The sequence below is a fragment of the Lissotriton vulgaris genome, chromosome 2_2 (genome assembly GCF_964263255.1).
Source record: "Lissotriton vulgaris chromosome 2_2, aLisVul1.2, whole genome shotgun sequence".
NCBI lineage: Eukaryota > Metazoa > Chordata > Amphibia > Caudata > Salamandridae > Lissotriton > Lissotriton vulgaris.
In genome coordinates, this window is record NC_141688.1 from 273,508,894 (window position 1) to 273,528,459 (window position 19,566).

Consider the following 19,566-nt stretch of genomic DNA (forward strand, 5'->3'; position numbering starts at 1 on the left):
GGAACTGCCCCAGAGGTTGTTAGGCCTGGCCTGACAGAGCCTCTGATGGCAGTGGACCCTTCTCAGGTGGGATCCAGTCTGGAGCAGGTAACCTGCCCCTCTCTACCTTGCCTCAGTCAGCCCAGGGCTGCAGAGGACAAGAAGGACAGTGAGACCCAGAGGGCCCCCTGTCAAATAAAGCACACCCATCAACAGATTAGGGGCACCAAAACTAGTAGGCCTAGTAAGGTGAAAACTTTAAAAACTCCTGAGGGAGCCCCCTTAAAAACAGTTAGGGACCTCCCACAGATGGATTCTGTTGGGCACAGCCAAACCTGGGACCCAAAGGGCCCAAACCTGAACTGTCCCTCCAGCAAGCCAAACAGAGGGACCCAGCCTCCAGCTTTAGGTAGCCAGAGGTTGACCCTCAGAGCTCAGTGCAACTCAGTTGAAGAAAGAAAGGCACACATGGTGGAAGATAATTGGAGGAAGTTGAGCCCAAAAATAGTGGAGCCTCACTTCAATACTCCATATCCAAACCAGCCTTTAACTTTGCATAAACACACCCAAGGTAGTGATTCCCTATGGTGGAGACCCTCTAATACCCCTAGGGTGAGGGACTGCTTAGTGGACCATGAGACAGGGGGTACCCATGCTAGTGCAGGTACTTCCTTATATGGCCACTCAGGCAATATAGGCTTACCTGGCCAAGGATAGCCTTATCTCCTTTCGTTTGGGGGGGGGTTATGTAGGAAGGTGGCTACCTGACTATGGTTACCCCAGATTTTTTGCCCTGTGTTTAGCTGGTTTTCGACTTAGTTGGCCTGGTTCCCTGCTAATCAGGGCCCCAGGCTATCTGCTCTCTCTGTAAAATGGATTCCATGTACCCTAGGTGCATAACTAGATTGGCTTGGGTCACCTTATCAGCCCCTGTACAGAGCACTATAGGTGCCCAGGGCATAGGTGCATCCAAGGCCTACCAGGGGCTGCAGCATATCTTTTGCCACCCCTGGCTGGCTATCTAAAATTGACACAACTGGCTGATCACTCAGCTGGGGCAAGGTGGTGTAATCACCCCTTGCTTAGATATAGTATGCCTATATCTAAACCTATCTGGACACATATAAACCTGTGAGCCACTCCTATGGCAGGCCTTAACAATCCTGAAGGCAGAGTGCGTGGTTTTATGTGAGATGGTGCTCTGGCATGAGCTGAGCCTGTCTGCAGCTGTCGGGAACAACTCCCTAAGCTGATCCGGGATAATGCCATACCATATACTCTTAAGCGCCTTATAATCCTCGCGGTTATATAGCAACTTTGGTTTGGCTTTATCAAAACATGTCGTGTAAGGTGTCATACGAATTGGAATACTACCCCCTCGCCAGTTCTGGCGACGGGGGTAGCATTCCACCCTTCTAGAGGGAGAAGACATGTTACTTTACTGAAACGCGGTTGATTTAAAATGAGCCTTAGATCCACAAAATGGATGCCCCTGCCACAGACATGGGTCTGACCTCCTGCTGCTGACCGAAACCCGGCAGAGGAGGCCTGGACAAAGAGTTTCCTGTCACAGGGCGGTGTCAAACCACCCCAGACAGGAGATAGTGGATTGGAGTAGGGAGGTTTCAAAGAAACCAGACACTGCCTGGGGAGCACAAGGCTGCCCCTTGCAGGATCCGGCCAAACCGGTTCTGGGGCCTCCCAGCCCCTGTCCCAGCGCGGCCAGGATCAAAGGAGAGGGGTGTAACCACCCCCTTCCTGGGTCCCACCCATAGGAGGGGACCTAGCAGGATGTCCAACCCCCGAGATTCGAATAAGAGGGGGAGCAGTCCCAACGGACCTCAGATCATCCTGAAGAAACATAAGAAACGAAATCTGGACCCTTCGACTTTCTACACGACGTGAGAAGACTGAAGAATCTCCCTTGTGGTCAAGGAGTGACCACCCTGTGCAAACAGGCACCATCCAGCCCTCGACCCTTGCTTTGTTGCAGTTCCCGCCGGAACTCGAGCGACAGAGATCGACGAGATCAAGCTTGCCTGCCTTCTACCTGCCCGATCCACAGTCCCTGCAGAGCTGAGACCCGTGGAGGCGACCGGAAGCGTGGGGCACGCCATCTTGAAAAGGCCACGAGACGCTGACCGTGCGGCCCACGAGTGACCCTCGAAGCTGTACACCGGGGTTTGAGAAGCCCCAGCCCCGAGCTCCACTTGCACCAAAGCTCACCCCTCCACACTCGACGAGTGCTGCGTGGGGCCCTTCTGCTTGTGTGCGCTCGACGCGTTGGCCCGGTCACTTGCCAGCTGGCTTGTGGCCCCTGTGCCGACGAACTTTGAAATCCGACTTGCTTTTCTGGTTGCTCCAGATCTGCACCAGCTCCTGTGAAAAGGAGCACCCACTCTGACCCTCCTGGTTCGAGTGATAAGCAATCTCCCGGTTCCGCGTGGATTGCTTTTGCCAAGTGCTGTTTGCTGCAATCTTGAAGCCGACGGTGCTGACGGCGAGAGCCTACGTGGGACAGATCGTGACCTGCTCCTGGACGTCGCAGATGCCCCAGAGCCCACGTGACAGCGGAGAGAAGCCTATCGACAACCGCCTGATTGCGCCCGACATTGCCTGGTTCCGTCCTGGTTCCACCCTGGTCACTGCTGAGTGACCCAGACTCTGTCCCCTCTGCTTTCAGGTACTTTTCTACTTCGATCCACCCTTGGATCGCACCGGACACTTCTGCTTCACAGCGCCTGCAGCTGCAACAGCTCCAAGCACCAAGAACCTGCGTGACAGAACCCGACGCCACTTCGACCCTGTGCACCCACGGCCTGTGGGTGAGGTAACTTTGCAACGCCGGTGTCTTTACACTGGTACACACCTCTAGGGTCTGTGTCTAAAGTTTTGTGTTCCTAGGTTCAGCGGAAGTATCTTTTAATTCACTTTAATTGACTTTTACGCACCATTGACAGTGCATTGGTGCGCGCCGCACTTTCCGTGCTGCACCCGTCTCCTGTGGGCTACTCCCGACTTCTTCATTGCTTGTCCTGACTGCTCCCAGCGAATCTCTAGGCCCTAGGCCTAACCATTGTTCGATAAGTGTTACTTATACCACTTTTTTAATATATGGTCTGAGTGGCCACCCGCCCTCATCCATAAACGTGCAACTTTATATGTGTAACAGTGCTTTTGATTTAACGCTTGTGCCCCTTTCCTCATAAAGAGTACTGGGGAGTAATTTAGAAATAAATACATATATTTTTATAATATATACTTGTGTGGTGTCCTTTCATTTGATTACAGGATTGTATGTGGTAAAACAGCTCGCTTAACACGACCTCTTAAGTTAAGCCTTTAAGGCTGCTTAGTCCATGCTACCACTAGGATAGCTTGTCTACAAGGTTGACTTACAACCTGACATCTTTGGGGTTTGTTTGGACTGATACCCAGTGGTTCCAGAATTGGAAACACTACATATCAGGCCAACTTCTCACAGCGGGCACAATGTACATGTGTGATTACTATCAGAGGTGTTTTTACAATACAAAAGTTATTTTATAATAACCTTGTGTGGAGTCTCTTTTGTGGTGTGCCTAGTATGTTGTTGCTGTTGTGTGCTGGCGCAAATGCTTTACACATTGCCTCCGAGTTTAGCCTTACTGCTCGTGCCAAGCTACCAAGGGGGTGAGCAGGGGTTATCTTGACGTGTGACTTACTTGCCCGGACTAGAATGGTGGTTTCTGCCTAGTTTTGGCGTCAGCCTTAGCCTACCAGAAATAGCCGATTCTAACAGGAGGCATGTGAGAATACTTGGTGGAAGGAAATTTGTGGTTCCCTGCTGATCTGTTACATTCTTTCACGGAAATTTCAGGAAAATATGTATTTTTAGGCAAAGTTTGAGGTTTTCAAGTGATTCTGATTAGGAAACCTAAGCGTCAGATCACCCTGTCTAGTTTTCGGAGCTGCCCAGGTTTGGTAGGTTTTCCTGGGTGCTGGGCCAGCTGAGGTGGGGCTCAAAATGTACAAAACTTGATTCACCAGGGTGAAATATGTCTACAGATCGGATTTTGGAACATTTATCTGTCTCAGTTGCTAAACCAAGCCGCACAAGTAGGTACAGTTTTTATCAGGAGACATGTAGGAACAGATAATAGTAAAAAAATGTATTAGCAATTGCATTTCTCTGCATATGCAGAATACAAATGTAAACCACTGTACACAAAAGAAGACATTGTGCAAAATGCCTTTGAATTACTTGATGGTTTGGGTTAATATAAATTAATTCCTGGATAGTCGGTACACAATGAAAAATCACGCAACTCAATGCAACTCAGTTGTTGACTCTGGGTATTTTGTGTTTTGGAGAACTTACAACCTCTATGTATTCCTTTGACTAGGAGTGCCTGTCGGATGTGACCATATATACCCTTTTCAAATAGGCCATTGAGACAAGAAGTTACAGATAAAACTGCCACAAATGGCTGTCTTTTCCTACTCATTTAAATTATTTTTTTATTTCAACCCTTCGTTTCTTGGATTTGCACAAATGGCTCCTTGCTGAATGCAGGATTTTGTGTTTTCAGAAAGGTATGACTTTCCATAACAACCCATGCCTTTCACGACTGTTTGCAGCACAAACTGGAAGTGGACTGACACTACAAAAATTTTTAAAAAATGGACGCCCCCTATAAAAATGCAAAATTATGGGAACTTTTTTTAATTAACTCTGCTTATTTGTGAAAGCTGAGAAGATGGTGATCTACATCTAGCAATCCGTTTGTTGATTGTATTTTTAGGTGAAAAAATCGACTGAATTGGACATCAGTTTCTTTCCCATTTTCTCTGAAAAATCTAAATGTAGCTACATTTCGCGATTTTCTTGATTTTGTCCCTGGTAATCTGCAAACTCTGGGTACCACCAGGATGTTGGAAACACGTAGGGTGACCAACCGTCCGTAAATTTTACGGACAGGCCGTAATTTGAACCTCACGTCCGTTGTCCGTGAGGATCCCTTTTACGGATGCCGTTTGTCCGTAATTTTGGCCATCACAGGTGTGAGAAGTTGGCCTGATATATGATGCTCACTAGTTCTAGTGATCACCTTGTATCAGTCCATACAACGATTATGGTGATTGGTTGTAAGTCAACCTTATAGACCTGCTATCCTAAAGGTAGCATGGACAAAGTAGTCTTAGGCTAAACTCTTTTGGCATGTGAAGCCAGCTGTTTTACCACATATAACCCCTTGAATACTAAATGAAAGGACACCACACAGGTAGTTATGAAAATAAACAAGATATTTATTAACTAACATACACCTCTGAACTCTTTATGAGATCGGAGGGCTAAGCACATGATAAGACTCTTAAGAAAAAATATGTTAAGTTGCACAAATTACAATGGTGCCCTAGGGGCACGACAAACCATATACTAAGTAAAGGAAATCAAAAGAAGGAATGGAGCTGTCCAGAGGCTGTAGGATCGCTGGGACTACACTATACTAACCTGAGGTAAGTAATAGGCGGCCCACGGGACGCGTGTGCAGAGTGTGAACTCACACGCGAGATGCGTAACAAAGTCAATGGACAGTACAAATTACGAAAAGGTAAGTATTAGACAGTTCCGACTAGCTAGGACTAAAACGACTGGAAATCTGGACACTAGGAGAGTCAATCTACCCTTGAGCACCGAAATGCTCTTGTTACCTCACCCACGGGCTGCGGGTGCATAGGTGTCAAAGTGTGTCGGGTTTCCGCGTTGAAGTCTATGGAGCCTGGAAGAAAAGATGCTGCAGGCGGCCAGAAGGAAGATGTCCGGAGCGACCCAAGGGTGGATTGAGGAAGATTAAGACCTGACAGCAGAGGGGACAATGTTCACAGTCACTAGCCAGTGACTGGAGTGGAACCAGGAAGGAACCAGATGCTGTTGTCGCAATCAGGTGAAGAGTGGACGCTTGACTCTGCAGCCACGTGGACCAGGAGGTGTCTTGGATGACCAGGATGGAGGCACGAACTGTCCCACGCAGGCTCTCGCTGTCGGCGGTGTTGGTTCCAGATTCGGCGTCAACAGGCCTTGGCAAAGGCAACCCACGCGGTGAGTGGAAAAGGCATCTGGTGCGGACCAGGAGGTTCCGGGGTGCTTCTGCTTTGCAGGGAAGCAGGGGCCAGTCTGGAGCAATCAGACCAGCGGTGTTGATTTCAAGGATCGTCGTCTAGGAGGCCACTAGCCAGCCGGCAAGTGACCAGACAACGCGTCGAGCAGCAATCAAGCAAAAGGGCCCCACGCAGATCTTGTGGATTCTGGAGGGATGATCTTCTGTGCAGGAGCTGCCCGGTGCTGGGGCTTCTCAATCCCCAAAGCACTTCGTCGAGGATGCCTCTCAAGTCGTGCTGGAAGGGAAGTGCAGTTTCTCCAAGATGGCCGGTCCCACGTGTCTCGTCGCACCCACGGATCTCAGCTGTGCTGCAGATGTAGGTAGAGGTCGGAGAGGTCTGGTAGTCCGGGTCTCGTCCGGCTCTGAAGTCTGGATCCACTCGGGAAGACGACAAAGTAAACCGCTGGAACGCTTGATGGTGCCTGCTTGTGCAGGGTGGTCACTCCTTGGCCACAAAGGAGATTTCTTCAGTCTTCTGTGGAGCAGAACGTCGAAGTACAGAGTTTCTTCTTGTAGAGTTTCAAATCAGGATTAATCTAAATTGGAATGGGACCAGCTCCTTCCTCTATTCTCCTAAAGGGGGCTGTACTATGACTAGGTCCCTCCTATGGGTGGGACCAGAAAGGGGGGTGGTTACACCCCCTATCCTTAGTCCGGTTTCGCACCAGAGCTGGGGCTGAAGTGCCCCAGCAAATGGTTTGAACCGGTGTATGCACAGGGCACCTTGTGTGCCCCAGGCATGTCTCATTCCTTTCAGGCCTTTCCTACCTAATACACAAAATCCTGTCTGGGGTGGTGCTAGCACCTCCTAAGGCAGGAAACCCTTTGTTCAGGCCTCCCTCGCTGGAAGGACTCCCAGCAGCAGGAGGTCAGACTTGTATCTGGGGTGGCAGCATCCATTTTGTGATGCTGAGGCTCGAGTTAACTTTAACCGGGGTTCACAGTTACATACATGTTGTGTCCCTCTAGAAGGGTGGAATGCTACCCCTGTCGCAAGAACTGGCGAGGGGGTAGTATTCCACTTTGTATGACACCTTACTCGACATGTTTTGATAATGCTATGCCAAAGTTAGCAATAACCGCAAGGATTATAATGCACTTAAGAGTATATGGTATAGCGTTATCATGGAAACAGCTAAAGGACTTAGTTCCGAAAGCTGCAGACAGGCTCAGCTCATGCTAGAGCACCATCTCACATAATTCCAAGCACTCTGCCTCCAGGATTGTTAAGGCCTGCCAAAGGAGTGACTTATAGTAGTATATGTGTCCATTTTAGGTTTAGATATAGGTATACTATATCTAAAGCAAAGGGTGATTACACCACCTTGCCCCAGCTGATTGATCAGCCAATTTTGTCAGATTTGGATGGCCAACCAGGGGTGGCATAATACACGCTGCAGCCCCTGGTAGGCCTTGGGTTCACTTATGCCCTGGGTACCTATGGTACACTGTACAAGGACTTACAAGCGTGACCCAATACCAATTGGTAAATGTACCTAAAGTACATAAATGTCAATTTAGAGACAGAACAGCTAGGCTGTGGGTCTGATTAGCAGGCCCACAGCCAGGGAAAGTCGTAAACCAGTGAAGCAAAAAGCAAAAATCTGGGGTGACCATACGATTGCAGACCCTACTCTCCTACAACATGGAGTAGCAGCAGCACTGCTCCCCTGTTAGAGGCCTCACCTCCTGATGGAGCACCTCGCGCTCCTCCTGGAGCACGAGAGCAGCCACTCCCCTCCCATTGTCTTTCTGTGTGGGGCTGATTACCACATACAGATTGAGAATGTGGCAGTCTGGGCTGATAAAGCATGGGCCTCCTCCTGCCTCAGTGTACAGCAGGGCATTCTGTTAAAAAAAAGGTAAAACGCCCATGCTGCAACGTGAAAAAAACTGTTTATTTAAAGAAGCCTGAAAAACAATTGAAAAAAAGGGGTTATCGTTCTTTTACTGTCCCATCATTTTAGAGTGAGGTATTTTTAATATTATATTCAACAAAGCCCTGGTTACTGCTTTTTCATTTTAAGCAACTAACACCCATTGACAAAGCCAATAGTCCTGGCTTCTTGTTGGTGTATACATCTGGATGCAATGACAGAAACAACATAATACCAGTCGGGCGCACCACTATGCTAAGCGCAGACTTTTTGCCTGGGTGTTTTAAACCACACCCTTAAATACAAACACCCCATTTGAAGAGACCCCCAAGTTTTTTTACACCACTTAAAGCCGTGGAAACAACACCATGTCACTGTCACCTCACATCCTGGCACTGTGCATCATGCATGACTCATGACTTCTAGTTGTCAGACTGCCTATGTGCAGGGGCAAAGTGAACCCTCCTTCCCCCACTCCTTGCTTTAGGAACCTCAGCAAGGTGAAGTTCTTGATGGGCCTCTTCTGTCTGCAACTCTGCAGACAGAGGCTCAGTTCATAATGTGAAAAGGTGGTGAGTAAATAAGTAAAGGAATGTGCGAATGGATGGATGGGTTACTGAAAGGAAAGGATGAATGGATGAATGAAAGCGTGAATGGATAGATAATGAAAGAAAGGATGGATGGATGAGTGGATGAGTGGAAGTATGGATGAGCGAAAAGGTAAATAGATGGATGTATTGGTGGAAGGGTAGATGATGGGCAAGTGAATGGGTTATGGATGAGTAAGTGAATGGATGGATAAAAGGGTAAATGGCTGGATGTGTGAGTGAATAGCTGGATGGATGACTGTACGGATGGATGGGGTGAAAGGGTGGGTAGATGAATGATGAATGAGTGAAAGGGTGGGTGAAGGGATTGATGAGAGAAATGATGGATGGAAGGATATATGGTGGATAAGTTTGCAAATGGTTGAATATGTTTGGATATAGATGGGCACACAGATGGAAGGACAGAATGAATGGTGAAAGACTAAACGATGAATGAAAGAATGATTATACCTTGTAGCACCCATTATATTAAGTAACATTTCCTATATAATGACTTTCACGTTAATATGAGTCATTGTCTCTATATAATGTGTGCCTGATGTAACGTACTCAGACACCCTGCCCTACATACTTGGGATGAGTAACACTATAAAAGAAATTAAATACACATGAGAGAAGGTCTAAGTGAAGATGAGGGGCACCGATGGAGGGTGGTAGCAAGGCAAGACTGGCTGGACCGGGCATTGGGTGTTTCACTGGGAGGCGGAAAGGGGAGGGGGAGCGGTATTGTTACTGGGGGCTGGCACTGCAATGATCCTTCTATATCCAGTAGTTTTCAATCAACAATAAAAGCGGCCTCACTTATATTCAGGTGTGGTCCACCATTGTCTGGTGACTAATGTACCTGCTGGAGCGAGATGCAAATTGTGAATCGTCTAAGGTAGCAAGCTGCAGCCATACTGAAAAAATGTGAAGCGCATGATTGTCTCAACCTAATATAAACTTATTTTGACTTGTACTTAAGTGGTTGTCTATTTACTTACTTATATACTCTTGTGCGACCACCTGTGTCTGTAAAACGTAACTTTTATCCCAAAGTTTTGTCCTGAATTTTGACTCTTTGTCCTGAATTTTTGTCCTGAATGTTGTCCCTTTGTCCTGAATTTTTACATTCACCGTCCTGAATTTGCACCAATGCCTGTTGGTCACCCTAAAAACACGGGACGCTTTAACATTTAAAAACAAGCTTGCCTAACATTTAAAAAAGGGCTTGGCACTAGTGTGGCTAGTCCTAGAACTCAAGTGGCTAGTATTGGGACGAATCCTGCTGGATTGTGCTAATGCAGGGGGTGTTTTCTGGAAGGGGCACCTTCACCTGTGATGCATTTAGTCTCATCCTAGTTTATATTTTGCATATAAAATGGCGCCGGAGACCGCGCCGCCTGAGGCCTGCCAGATGGAGTGTTTGCACGGAGTGGTAGGGAAAGGTTAATAAATTCTCTCTGCGCGTTTATTGCACAGTCTGCAGTGACCCCTGGTGCCGCACGCCAATGAATGCCTGCGCCACTTATTAATGGCCCCCTTTTTAAGGAACAAAACTGCGCTGCTCTGGCGAGTTCATTTGCAGCATTCTGATACAAAGAGCCCACGGCTAAGTGCTGCCGTCGCCATTAATACGAGCATTAGTTCCTCTCGTCTTATTATCTGCCTTTGTGAGGAGGGAGGCGCCCCCGTTCGTTCTCTTTAAGTGGATTCCGTGAATAAACGGCGCCGGGGAGACAGATCGCCTCCGCACTACGCGCGCGCTATCCATGGGCCCTTCAGAGTAAAAAGCATTTCATTTAGATGCTACATTTGATTTCATCGCAACGCGGACTTTTATTCTAATTTTGAAGACTGGATAATACTCAGTTCACGCCTTGGCGACCCATGGTGCTCGACAGCAATGACAGTAAAAAGCCAAGCTCTCTGCTTCTACACCAGGGAAAAAACTGCGGCAAATTATTCTTTCTGTGGTCTCTAGTAAGGATACTGCACGTCACAGAAGAGTAATGTGCTACCAGAGGACGCTGGGCCACCAGAAGCCTATTTCACTCGCAGGGTTTTGTCCAATGGAGCAGTCAGGAGATCGCTTGCCTTCCTACAGCTCCATTGACCCAGCTGTGTGATCTTGCTCACATCACTTCTTAGCACAGCCCAAGTCCAGTGCTTTAAATGGAAAAAAATAAGTGCAGGTACTCATCAATTTAAGCAGTGAATGGAGGTGGGGCAATTGTGGGCGGGGCTAGAGGCGGAGCTTGGAGGCAGGCATTTAATGGGAGCCACATTTTCTTAGTGCCAATTGTGCTTGATAATACAGAAATATTTCTGCTATCTGTAGAGTATTTGTTTTTTCCTTCCATGTGCAAAAGGATACATTTATTATTGTGGGAATGTCATACCAATGCAGATTGTCTCTGAGCCTAGGCACATATGAAACATAAAAGTGATTTGCCCACAATCACAGGATGTTGAGCTGAAGCTGGGACTCAAACCTATTTCCATAGTTCCTTATTAGGCAGCTCTGACCCTAACATTACATCCTCACAATTTTCCTATCTGGGAAAGATTCCTCACAGTCAATGCAAACATAACCCAAGCCCCCCCCCCCCCCATCCCCCCCCTTCCCGCACCAAGGCCTGAAAGACACTGTAAACTTTGATTGCTTTAGGTTAATTAAAACCGTTACAAAGACACTGGAGCGAAGGTGCTAACAACAGGCACACAGTAAAGCCAATTCACTTATTCTCCCCCTTTCCCAGAAAGCTTTAGCTTCAGGGCACTAGCCTGGACAAGCAGGGAAGAAAAGCAAAGAGACCCTTAGGCACCATCTCATCGCCCAATGCCTGCCTTCCCAAACTGATGCTGGGTAGTGTGTGAAATCTCCCCCACCCTCACCCCTCCTCGCAGACTTGTGCTGAGAGGTGCATTCATCTTGGGTGTCACGCTGTAATTAGATTTGTGGGGTAGGGGATAGGCTCCGAGCCCCACACCTACAGTGTGATTGACTCGGCAGCGTCTGATTGCACCCTTAACTCTTATTCAGGGAGGGGCGCAGGGGCATCCACAACCCTAAACGAGACCTTAATTGATGCAAATGAGCCGCTGCGGGATGCTCAGCAGCGGCTCCATTCAGAGGTGTGTACACTGCCCCTCCCTCCATTCTACCTTCTCTTTTTTCAGCAGAAGCTGAGCAGAGCACTTTCTGCGCAGCAGCACAGCCCCAATGCCATCGAGTCTCTTGCCTGACTTTCCCTTAAGAGTACCGGTACTGTCCTTGAACGAAGGAAAAGTGCCGGTACTCAAAGGGAGAAAAATAAAAAGTGCCGGTACTCCGTACCGGTGAGTACCGGCCCATTTAAAGCACTGCCCAAGTCTAAATATGTCAGGCTCCTGTGACTGCGACTCCTCTGTACAGATACATGCAGAAATCGAGGTTTATTTCTCTGCGTTGTCGTCACAGTGATTTTTTTGTAATACAAAATCGTCGTTGAGGCTTAACTTTTATACTCCAATGCTGGCACCGCCCACCGCACCACCGGTACCAGACACCTGCCGGTGCCTGCTAGTGCCTTCACTGCTGGGCTGCTAATAGCAGACATTTTGGAGTTGAGTTTGCAGTTCCGCCAGCGCCCAGTGGCGGCTGCTTGTCTTTCAACCCCTGTGTTGCCTCAATGACACGTCTTTGTGTCGTAAGGGGGCTGGACACTCATTGAAATCTGTTTTTTAGTCCAAGAAATGCTCCAGTGTGTGTGTCCTTGCTGTGTGCCTTTGCCCCAGCAAGGAGCCAGGTGCGGTTTGTATTTTTAAGTAGACAAAGAAAAAGTCCATACTGCACCTGGCTCCTTACTGGAGCATGGAACCGTTTCTATCTCCCTTCCAGGAGCCAGCATGGAACTGTATTTCTATGCCCCTGCAAGGTAATCAAAGTACCACACCCTGGAAGATCTTTTTCTCAACCATGTAGTGGAATTATTCTCTTGATTGTCATTTACTCAGATCTGCACGCTACTACAGGAGTATCCATGGTTTTCACTTAAGGCTGAATGATCCCATTACAGTGTGAAAAAAGTCACTGGGTTGTGTTTTAACACAACACTGTGCAAAAACATTTTAACAGTAGTCTATTCCAGCACGTTTGTAGTAGCCGTTTTAGCTGCTCGTAATGAAACTAGAGGAAACTGCCGTCAATTATAAGATTCATGAACCCAAGAACTAAATGCCATTGGTGGGCACTGCAACCACCAGTACAAATATGGTACTGGTGTCCAGTGTAAGTCCAGAGGGCTGCAACCATGCCAAATGCTCATGTTACCGATAAACTACATGGTATCCGGCAGTCTATGTACCCAAGCCTGTCTTTAACTCCTTAACCCCTTCCATGCTGATGACGGCCTCCATCCGTCATGCATCACGGTGCTCGTGTGCTCATGACGGCTGGGGGCCGTCATAAAGCCATTCATTCTTTAAAAGCCTAGCACACAAGCAGAATCGGCCCAGCATGGAAGGGGTTATTATAGGCTACTTTGACCGTCTCTAGCATCTGTAATAAAGAAACTCCATAGATGCCCAAGTGTAATACCTATTGCAGTTAACCTCCGAGGTCACAATTCAAGCACTTTTAATCCTATCCACCGGGGGCAACAGAATAAAGACTTTTCGCCCACCAGGTGCTAACTAATTTTTGGTGTGTTTGATTTTACACTGCACATTGTACTTTAATTTTTTTTGTCTGCAAACGTCCTCTCCCATGTAATGTAGCAAACTATCAAGGATATAATAATAAGCAGCTTGAGAGAATAGTGATGGTGATACCATGATTAATAAGAAATAAAGTTTCTCCTGACTCAGATCAGAAGGATATTGTAAGAAGCTTTAGAAATACAGTACCTAGAAAAGGAACTCGGCCTCGTTCATGTATATAGTATAGAACTCCTTAATGACTTGCAATACCCTTATAATGTATGCGAGAGAGTACTTTATCCCATTTGTAGCATAAAGGAATCTTAATATAATATTCAAGAAAACAACAAAGTGCAAAGACGGAGCACACAAGCCACAGTCAGAAATGTAAACATATCGAAGAGGGTGTATTACACAAATATACATTTTTACTTTATTTCGGTACAAAAAACAGTAACAGCTGCTAAACACATGGTTATGACTCTGTAGTAGATTCTGCCAGTTTACGGACCCATTGTATTTTTCAAAGTAATGATGTTATTCGCTATCATACTTGTATATGGTATTTTTTCAGTTGTTCTACCTCACTGCTGCATAATTGCAGACAATTTATGAAAAGAAACGCTAAAAATTATCCTACTCGTGATGCAATATTGTCATCAATACCCATCTTGTTTACTACAAACAGTTGTCAACGAAATTATCCATTTAACACACAATTCCCATTAGACATGATTATACAGCTTTAATCATTCAAGATTGTAACTTTATTATACAGCTTTAATCATTGAAGATTGTAACTTTATTATACAGCTTTAATCATTGAAGATTGTAACTTTCCCCGATATTATTTGTACACAATGTGGTCGCCACTATCAATAATCTCATAAAAAATATATATATATATAATTGACATCTTTTTTGGTTAACCGTCCTACCCTCACCAGGCACCCTGCTGGAAGTTCCATATTAAATATAATCCCTAATGACCTTTCAAAAATACATGTAAACCTTCTTCCTGTTTTAGACCTTCTTTGCCCTTAGTTATCATGTGCACTGTAGGTGTGCCTGCAAATTCAGATTGGGATTGCCTCTATGTTCATCACTCCTGATTTTATATAAACTCTCTACTTTTGATAAAGATGAGTCACTTTCATTCTGTCTAGAAGTGGTAAGGCCCAGTATTTACTGGAACATGCATATTTTAATGCACAAATATACTCTGATTTCGTAGCCTCTGAGGAGTGTCTTGAGCTGCCGCCACGGATGGGTGGACATGCGCATCACACAATTACTCCACAGTCTGACTTCTACTTTCACAGCTTTTCGTTTGCATATTGTGCAATTGTTTGCATTTAATTATTCCAAGGTTTTTTTTCTCCTATCACTTATCCCCGGGGTCTTTAGGGCTGCCAAACAGTGTAGGACAAGGAGGGTAGGACAAAGAAATCTGCTCTAACACCTTCTTCGCTACTGAGACCAGTGTGGCGGGTCACCCGTACCAGGCATCCTTCACTCTCAGAGTTTTAAGGGTCAATGAGTGTTTGGACAGATAACACCTGCCTTGAGGCCCTAGCCAAAATCATGAAGCTGTCACCCGCTTGAGGCACAAGCAATCAAAGGCTTGTAAAGTGCAACTACTCACCCGTAAGGGTCTCAAGGCACTTGTACTGAAGCTGTCACCGGTACTTAAAGCCCAATACTACTCTTATTGGGCTACAAAAGTGAGCCGATCAAGGAGGGAGGGTTGCTGGCACCTGCCCCGGTGTTCTTTTCATTATTACCACCAATACAGTGACTGTTGCGAGTTATCCATAGCTCCTTTAACCACATTTTGTGTAGATGAGCAAGTTTGTGACAGGTGACAGCTTTCCCAGTGCTCTGCTTGCATTTGCAGGTGGGACACCTGGCCCTGGGTATCCGTGGTGTGTAAATGTTAGCGAGCGAAGGAGGAGTGTTGCAGCCGACACCTTCACAGGTGCCCCGTCACTGTTGAAGAGAGGCTGCTGGGTTAGTGTTGCATTTGTAGAAAGATGCATACATCACTCATCCAGGTACAACATAGAGTGAGTTTATTTGTAGTTACAGGTTAGATATCAGGTCTAGTACCCAGGCAGCACTCCCCTCCACCAGGAGCTCTTGATGTTTCCAGCTCCGCCTCCAGGTGCTCTCAGACCCTTCCAACATAAAGTCATGTGATCAGAGAAGAGGAACAATCTACACACCTACAACACCCCATGCACCAGAAAACTGAACCTGGGCAGGCAACACACAGGAGACCCCACATATCTGTTATCGCTCTAGGACTCATTCAACCTCAAGACAGGGTTTATTTTATTCTTTTTAATTCAGGGTCACACCATTATGCTCTTACAGACCCTTCAAAAATCATTGGTCTCTTTCTACCTTTATTGCAAAAGCGTTCTGTCTTTACCTACGCTTGATTAGGCTGCCCAAGACTTATTCATATTTATACTCAGCGGCTGTGAAATATTTCCCATTTTTAACTGGAATTTCATCAGCTGGTAAAATACGAAATGGCAGGTGTACCCTGGGCTTTAAATTTGCAACCTGCAGACAATAAAATGCCTAATCTCATTAGTTAATGATGTTTGTCAATTGCCACCGTTTTCGTTAGAAAGCTAAAGTTATTGTTCGCCAAATTTTATTCATGTCCTCACTGCACTATGGTGCAGACAGCATCTTCAGCACAAACTTTACATAATTTGGGTACCTCTTAGACTTGCATCACCCTTTCCTGTGATTGGTATCTGTATAGACCACCGGTAAATGCCTTCAGTCTTTGTGCTCACCTTTGTCCTTTCTCTGTTTCTAGATCACGAGAGATGACGTGGAGCCCTTCTCCCTGGACCAGCACTTCGACTATGACAGCGTAGTACTGACCCCCAAATATACCAAAGCGGAAATGACAGCAATGGCGGAAGCACGCATGGCTTCGGACTGACTGAACAACCAATGGGACGCAAGCTCTCATCTTTTAAAGACTATTGATGCTAATACTTTCAAAACAAACTAAGCACATGTTTCTGAAGGAATAATAAAAGACCACTGTGGACTCGCTATTTTTTGGTGCTTCTTGGCGCTTCTGGATACTGGACAGATTTTGAGCTTTTAGGAATGTATTTTGATGGAGCCTTCTATGTCGATAGGGTACTCCCCATGGGTTGCTCGATTTCTTGTGCCCTGTTTGAGATATTCAGCACTTTTTTACAATGGTGTTTTGTGCAAATTAGTGGTCATCAGTCAGTTTGTCACTATTTGGATGATATTTTCTTCATGGGCGAGGCACAGTCAGGCCAGTGTAGCTAGGCAATGCAGTCTTTTCAAGGTCTGGCAGAGGTTTTTGGTGTACCGCTGGCTCCTCACAAAACGGAAGGGCCTTGCACTCAACTCACATTTTTGGGGATTGAGATTGATACCACGGCCATGATGGCCCGCTTGCCGCGTGACAAGATTCTTGAAATTCGTTCATTTTTGCTGGAAATTCTGGATAAGACAAAGATTGAGCTCAGGCAAATTCAACGTCTGCTGGGCTATCTCAATTTTGCTTGTCGGGTGGTGCTTTCTGTCGGAGGCTTGGCATGGCAATGTCTGGGGCACCCTTCCGCATCATCGCGTTAGGCTTTCTAAAGCTGTCAAAGAAGATCTTAAGGTGTGGTTGAGATTTTTGGAGGATTTCAATGGAGTTTCAATCTTTTTTCTGGAAGACAACACGATTTGGCAGATACACATTTTTTCGGATGCTTCTGGTGAGAATGGTTTCGGCATTTTCTGGGAAGGACGTTGGTGTGCAGAGCCCTGGCCGAGCAGTTGGTTACAGCAAGGCCACAGTATTGCCTTTTTGGAACTGTTTCCTTTGGTGGTGGCTTTGTTGGTGTGGGGAAAGGAAATGCGTGACAGATGTGTGTTGTTTCACATAGACAATTTGGCTGTTGTTCACCTTATAAATAATCAAAGGGCAAAAGACCTGCAGGTGCTTCAGTTGTTACGGCATTTTATGCTTCAGAGTTTGAAGTACAACATTGTGTTCAGGGCCCGGCATATTCCAGGGATCAATAACTCAATTGCGGATGCTTTGTCTCGTTTTAATTGGCAGAAATTCCGGGAGTTGGCGCCAGGAGCGGATCTCTGCAAAACTGCCATTCCGCAAGACATCTGGGTCCTGGGGCACCCCGAATAACCGACCTGGTTGAGAACTCTATTGCGCCTTCCACCAGACGCAGTTATCCTCAAGCCTGGTTTGAATATTTATCTTTTGCTGAATCTCTCGAAAGTTTGGGGTTGGTTCCAGGGACCAGACCTTTTATGTTGCAGTTTGTACTGCATTTGATTACTAAAGGTTTGTCACACACTACTATTGCAGGGAAGTTGGCTGGGGTTTCCTTTTATGGTCAGTTGTTTTTGGGGCAGGATTTAGCCACAGATGTTCTCTTGAGGCGAATGTTACAAGGTTTTAAAAAGGAGCCTTTTCAACCGGCGCGTTTGCGGGAACAAATTACCTTTGACCTTTTAGTCACCTTATTGGGGCATTTGCCCGTTTGTTGCTATGATTTTTGGGAAGTTTCACGTTTTAGACTTTGCATGATTTGGTTGTTTTTTGGTGCTTTTAGGGTTTCGGAGTTGTTGGGGCTCAAAGGGCAACTGGGGATACATTCAGGGGCCATTCAGAATCAAGAGGGTTTTTTGAAAATATGGTTACGATGTTCCAAGACTGATCAAATGGGTAAATGGACTTGGATTTCTTTGCACGCCAGTGGTTTTGAAGGGTGTTGTCCAATTGAGGAGTGGTTCTCTTTGCTTCGTTCGCCAGATTTTAGACATGGGCCTATTTTTGTTCACCGGACGGGTGATAACATTACCAGTTTTCAGTTTCTGTCGGTATTGCAGAAAGCATTGTCACTAGCTGGGAAGGACCCCTTACTTTTTGGGACGCATTCTTTTCGTATTGCGGCAGCGACCGAGGCTTACAACTTGGGTTTTGGTTGGGAGGGTATCAAGAGGATTGGTAGGTGGAAGTCGGGGTGCTGTGCTCGTTATGTTAGGTTGTAGTTTAGATACTGTTTTAAGTGTCCTTTCTAACCTCCATTTTTCTGTCTATGTCGAATTTATCATTCCTTGTCCAGAGGAAAAAACACCACATGGCTGGTGGGACATTCTTTTATCAAATGGGCAGCGTTCTTTGCGGAAAAGCAGATCTATGGCAGAGAGCTCGGTCTTCCTAGCAAAAGGCATGAAGTTGTATGGAACGGTCAAGGTGGGATGAAATGGTCCCAATTGTTTCCTTTGTTATCAAAGTTATCTTCAGTCAGAGGCCTTCCACATCTCCTTATTATTCATTTAGGTGAAAATGACTTAGTACAGCTCTCTGGTTTATCCATCTTGAAACAAATGCAGCTTGATTTGGCAGTTCTCAAAGAAAATTGGTCAGGCACTACTGTGGTGTGAACAGAGTTTATCTATCGGCACCATTGGGTGGGTGCGCGAAATCAGGCTGCAATAGAAAAGTCTTGTAGGAAATTAAATAGGGCAATGAAGTGCTATTGCAATACCATGGGTATCAAGGTTTTGTGCCATGCAAACATCACAGGTAAGGATATGGATCTGTTTCGTCAGAATGGGGTTTATCTTTCTGACTTGGGTCAAGCCTATTACTTGTTGGAGGTGCGGGACTTTTTGTCTGATTTCTGGGGTGACAATCTTTGGTGCGCTGCTAAACGTGAGATTTAATTCCAATGTTCCTTTTGCTGTTTTAAGGGGAAGGGGTTTTGGGGACCAGGAAAACTCGTCGGGCTCATCCTTCCCTATGGGTTGGGGGGGGGGACAAGAAAATGGAAGGAGGAAATAAACCAGGGCATTGTTCAGTTCATTGGGGAAATTGCTGATGCAAGGTTTGTGGGGAAGTTGAAAATGTTGGTATTTAAAGGTTATGCATAAAGAACGTTTTAATGTACAATGTTGTATGGCTATACTGTTTACCTGTCTTAAATAAAGTGACCTTTTATGCTACAGAAACTTACATGGTATGGATTGTTCTTGTTGCGCGATGCCTTTAGTCTCATCCTGGTTTATATTTTGCATGTAAAATGGCGCTGGAGACCGCGCCGCCTGAGACCTGCTAGATGGAGTGTTTGCACCGAGTGGTAGGGAGAGGTTAATAAATTCCCTCTACGCGTTTATTGCACAGTCTGCAGTGACCCCTGGTGCTGCACGCCAATGAATGCCTGAGCCGCTTATTAATGGCCCCCTTTTTAAGGAACAAAACTGCGCTGCTCTGGC

General features: G+C 46.2%; 1 protein-coding gene across 2 annotated transcripts in view; it reads left to right on the top strand.

Annotated features, from left to right (window-relative positions):
* The window catches only part of IFTAP (intraflagellar transport associated protein), a 250,190-nt gene extending 230,888 nt beyond the window's left edge, over nucleotides 1-19,302 (top strand). Inside the window, exon 8 of one of the 2 annotated variants that reach the window (XM_086959605.1) lies at nucleotides 16,106-16,350. In XM_086959605.1, coding sequence (XP_086815731.1) covers nucleotides 16,106-16,234 — 129 coding nt within the window. In that variant the 3' untranslated portion in view covers nucleotides 16,235-16,350. Of the gene's footprint in view, nucleotides 1-16,105 lie in introns of both variants that reach the window. The other variant, XM_086959606.1, reaches the window with a different exon arrangement.
* Nucleotides 19,303-19,566: the final 264 nt, after the last annotated feature.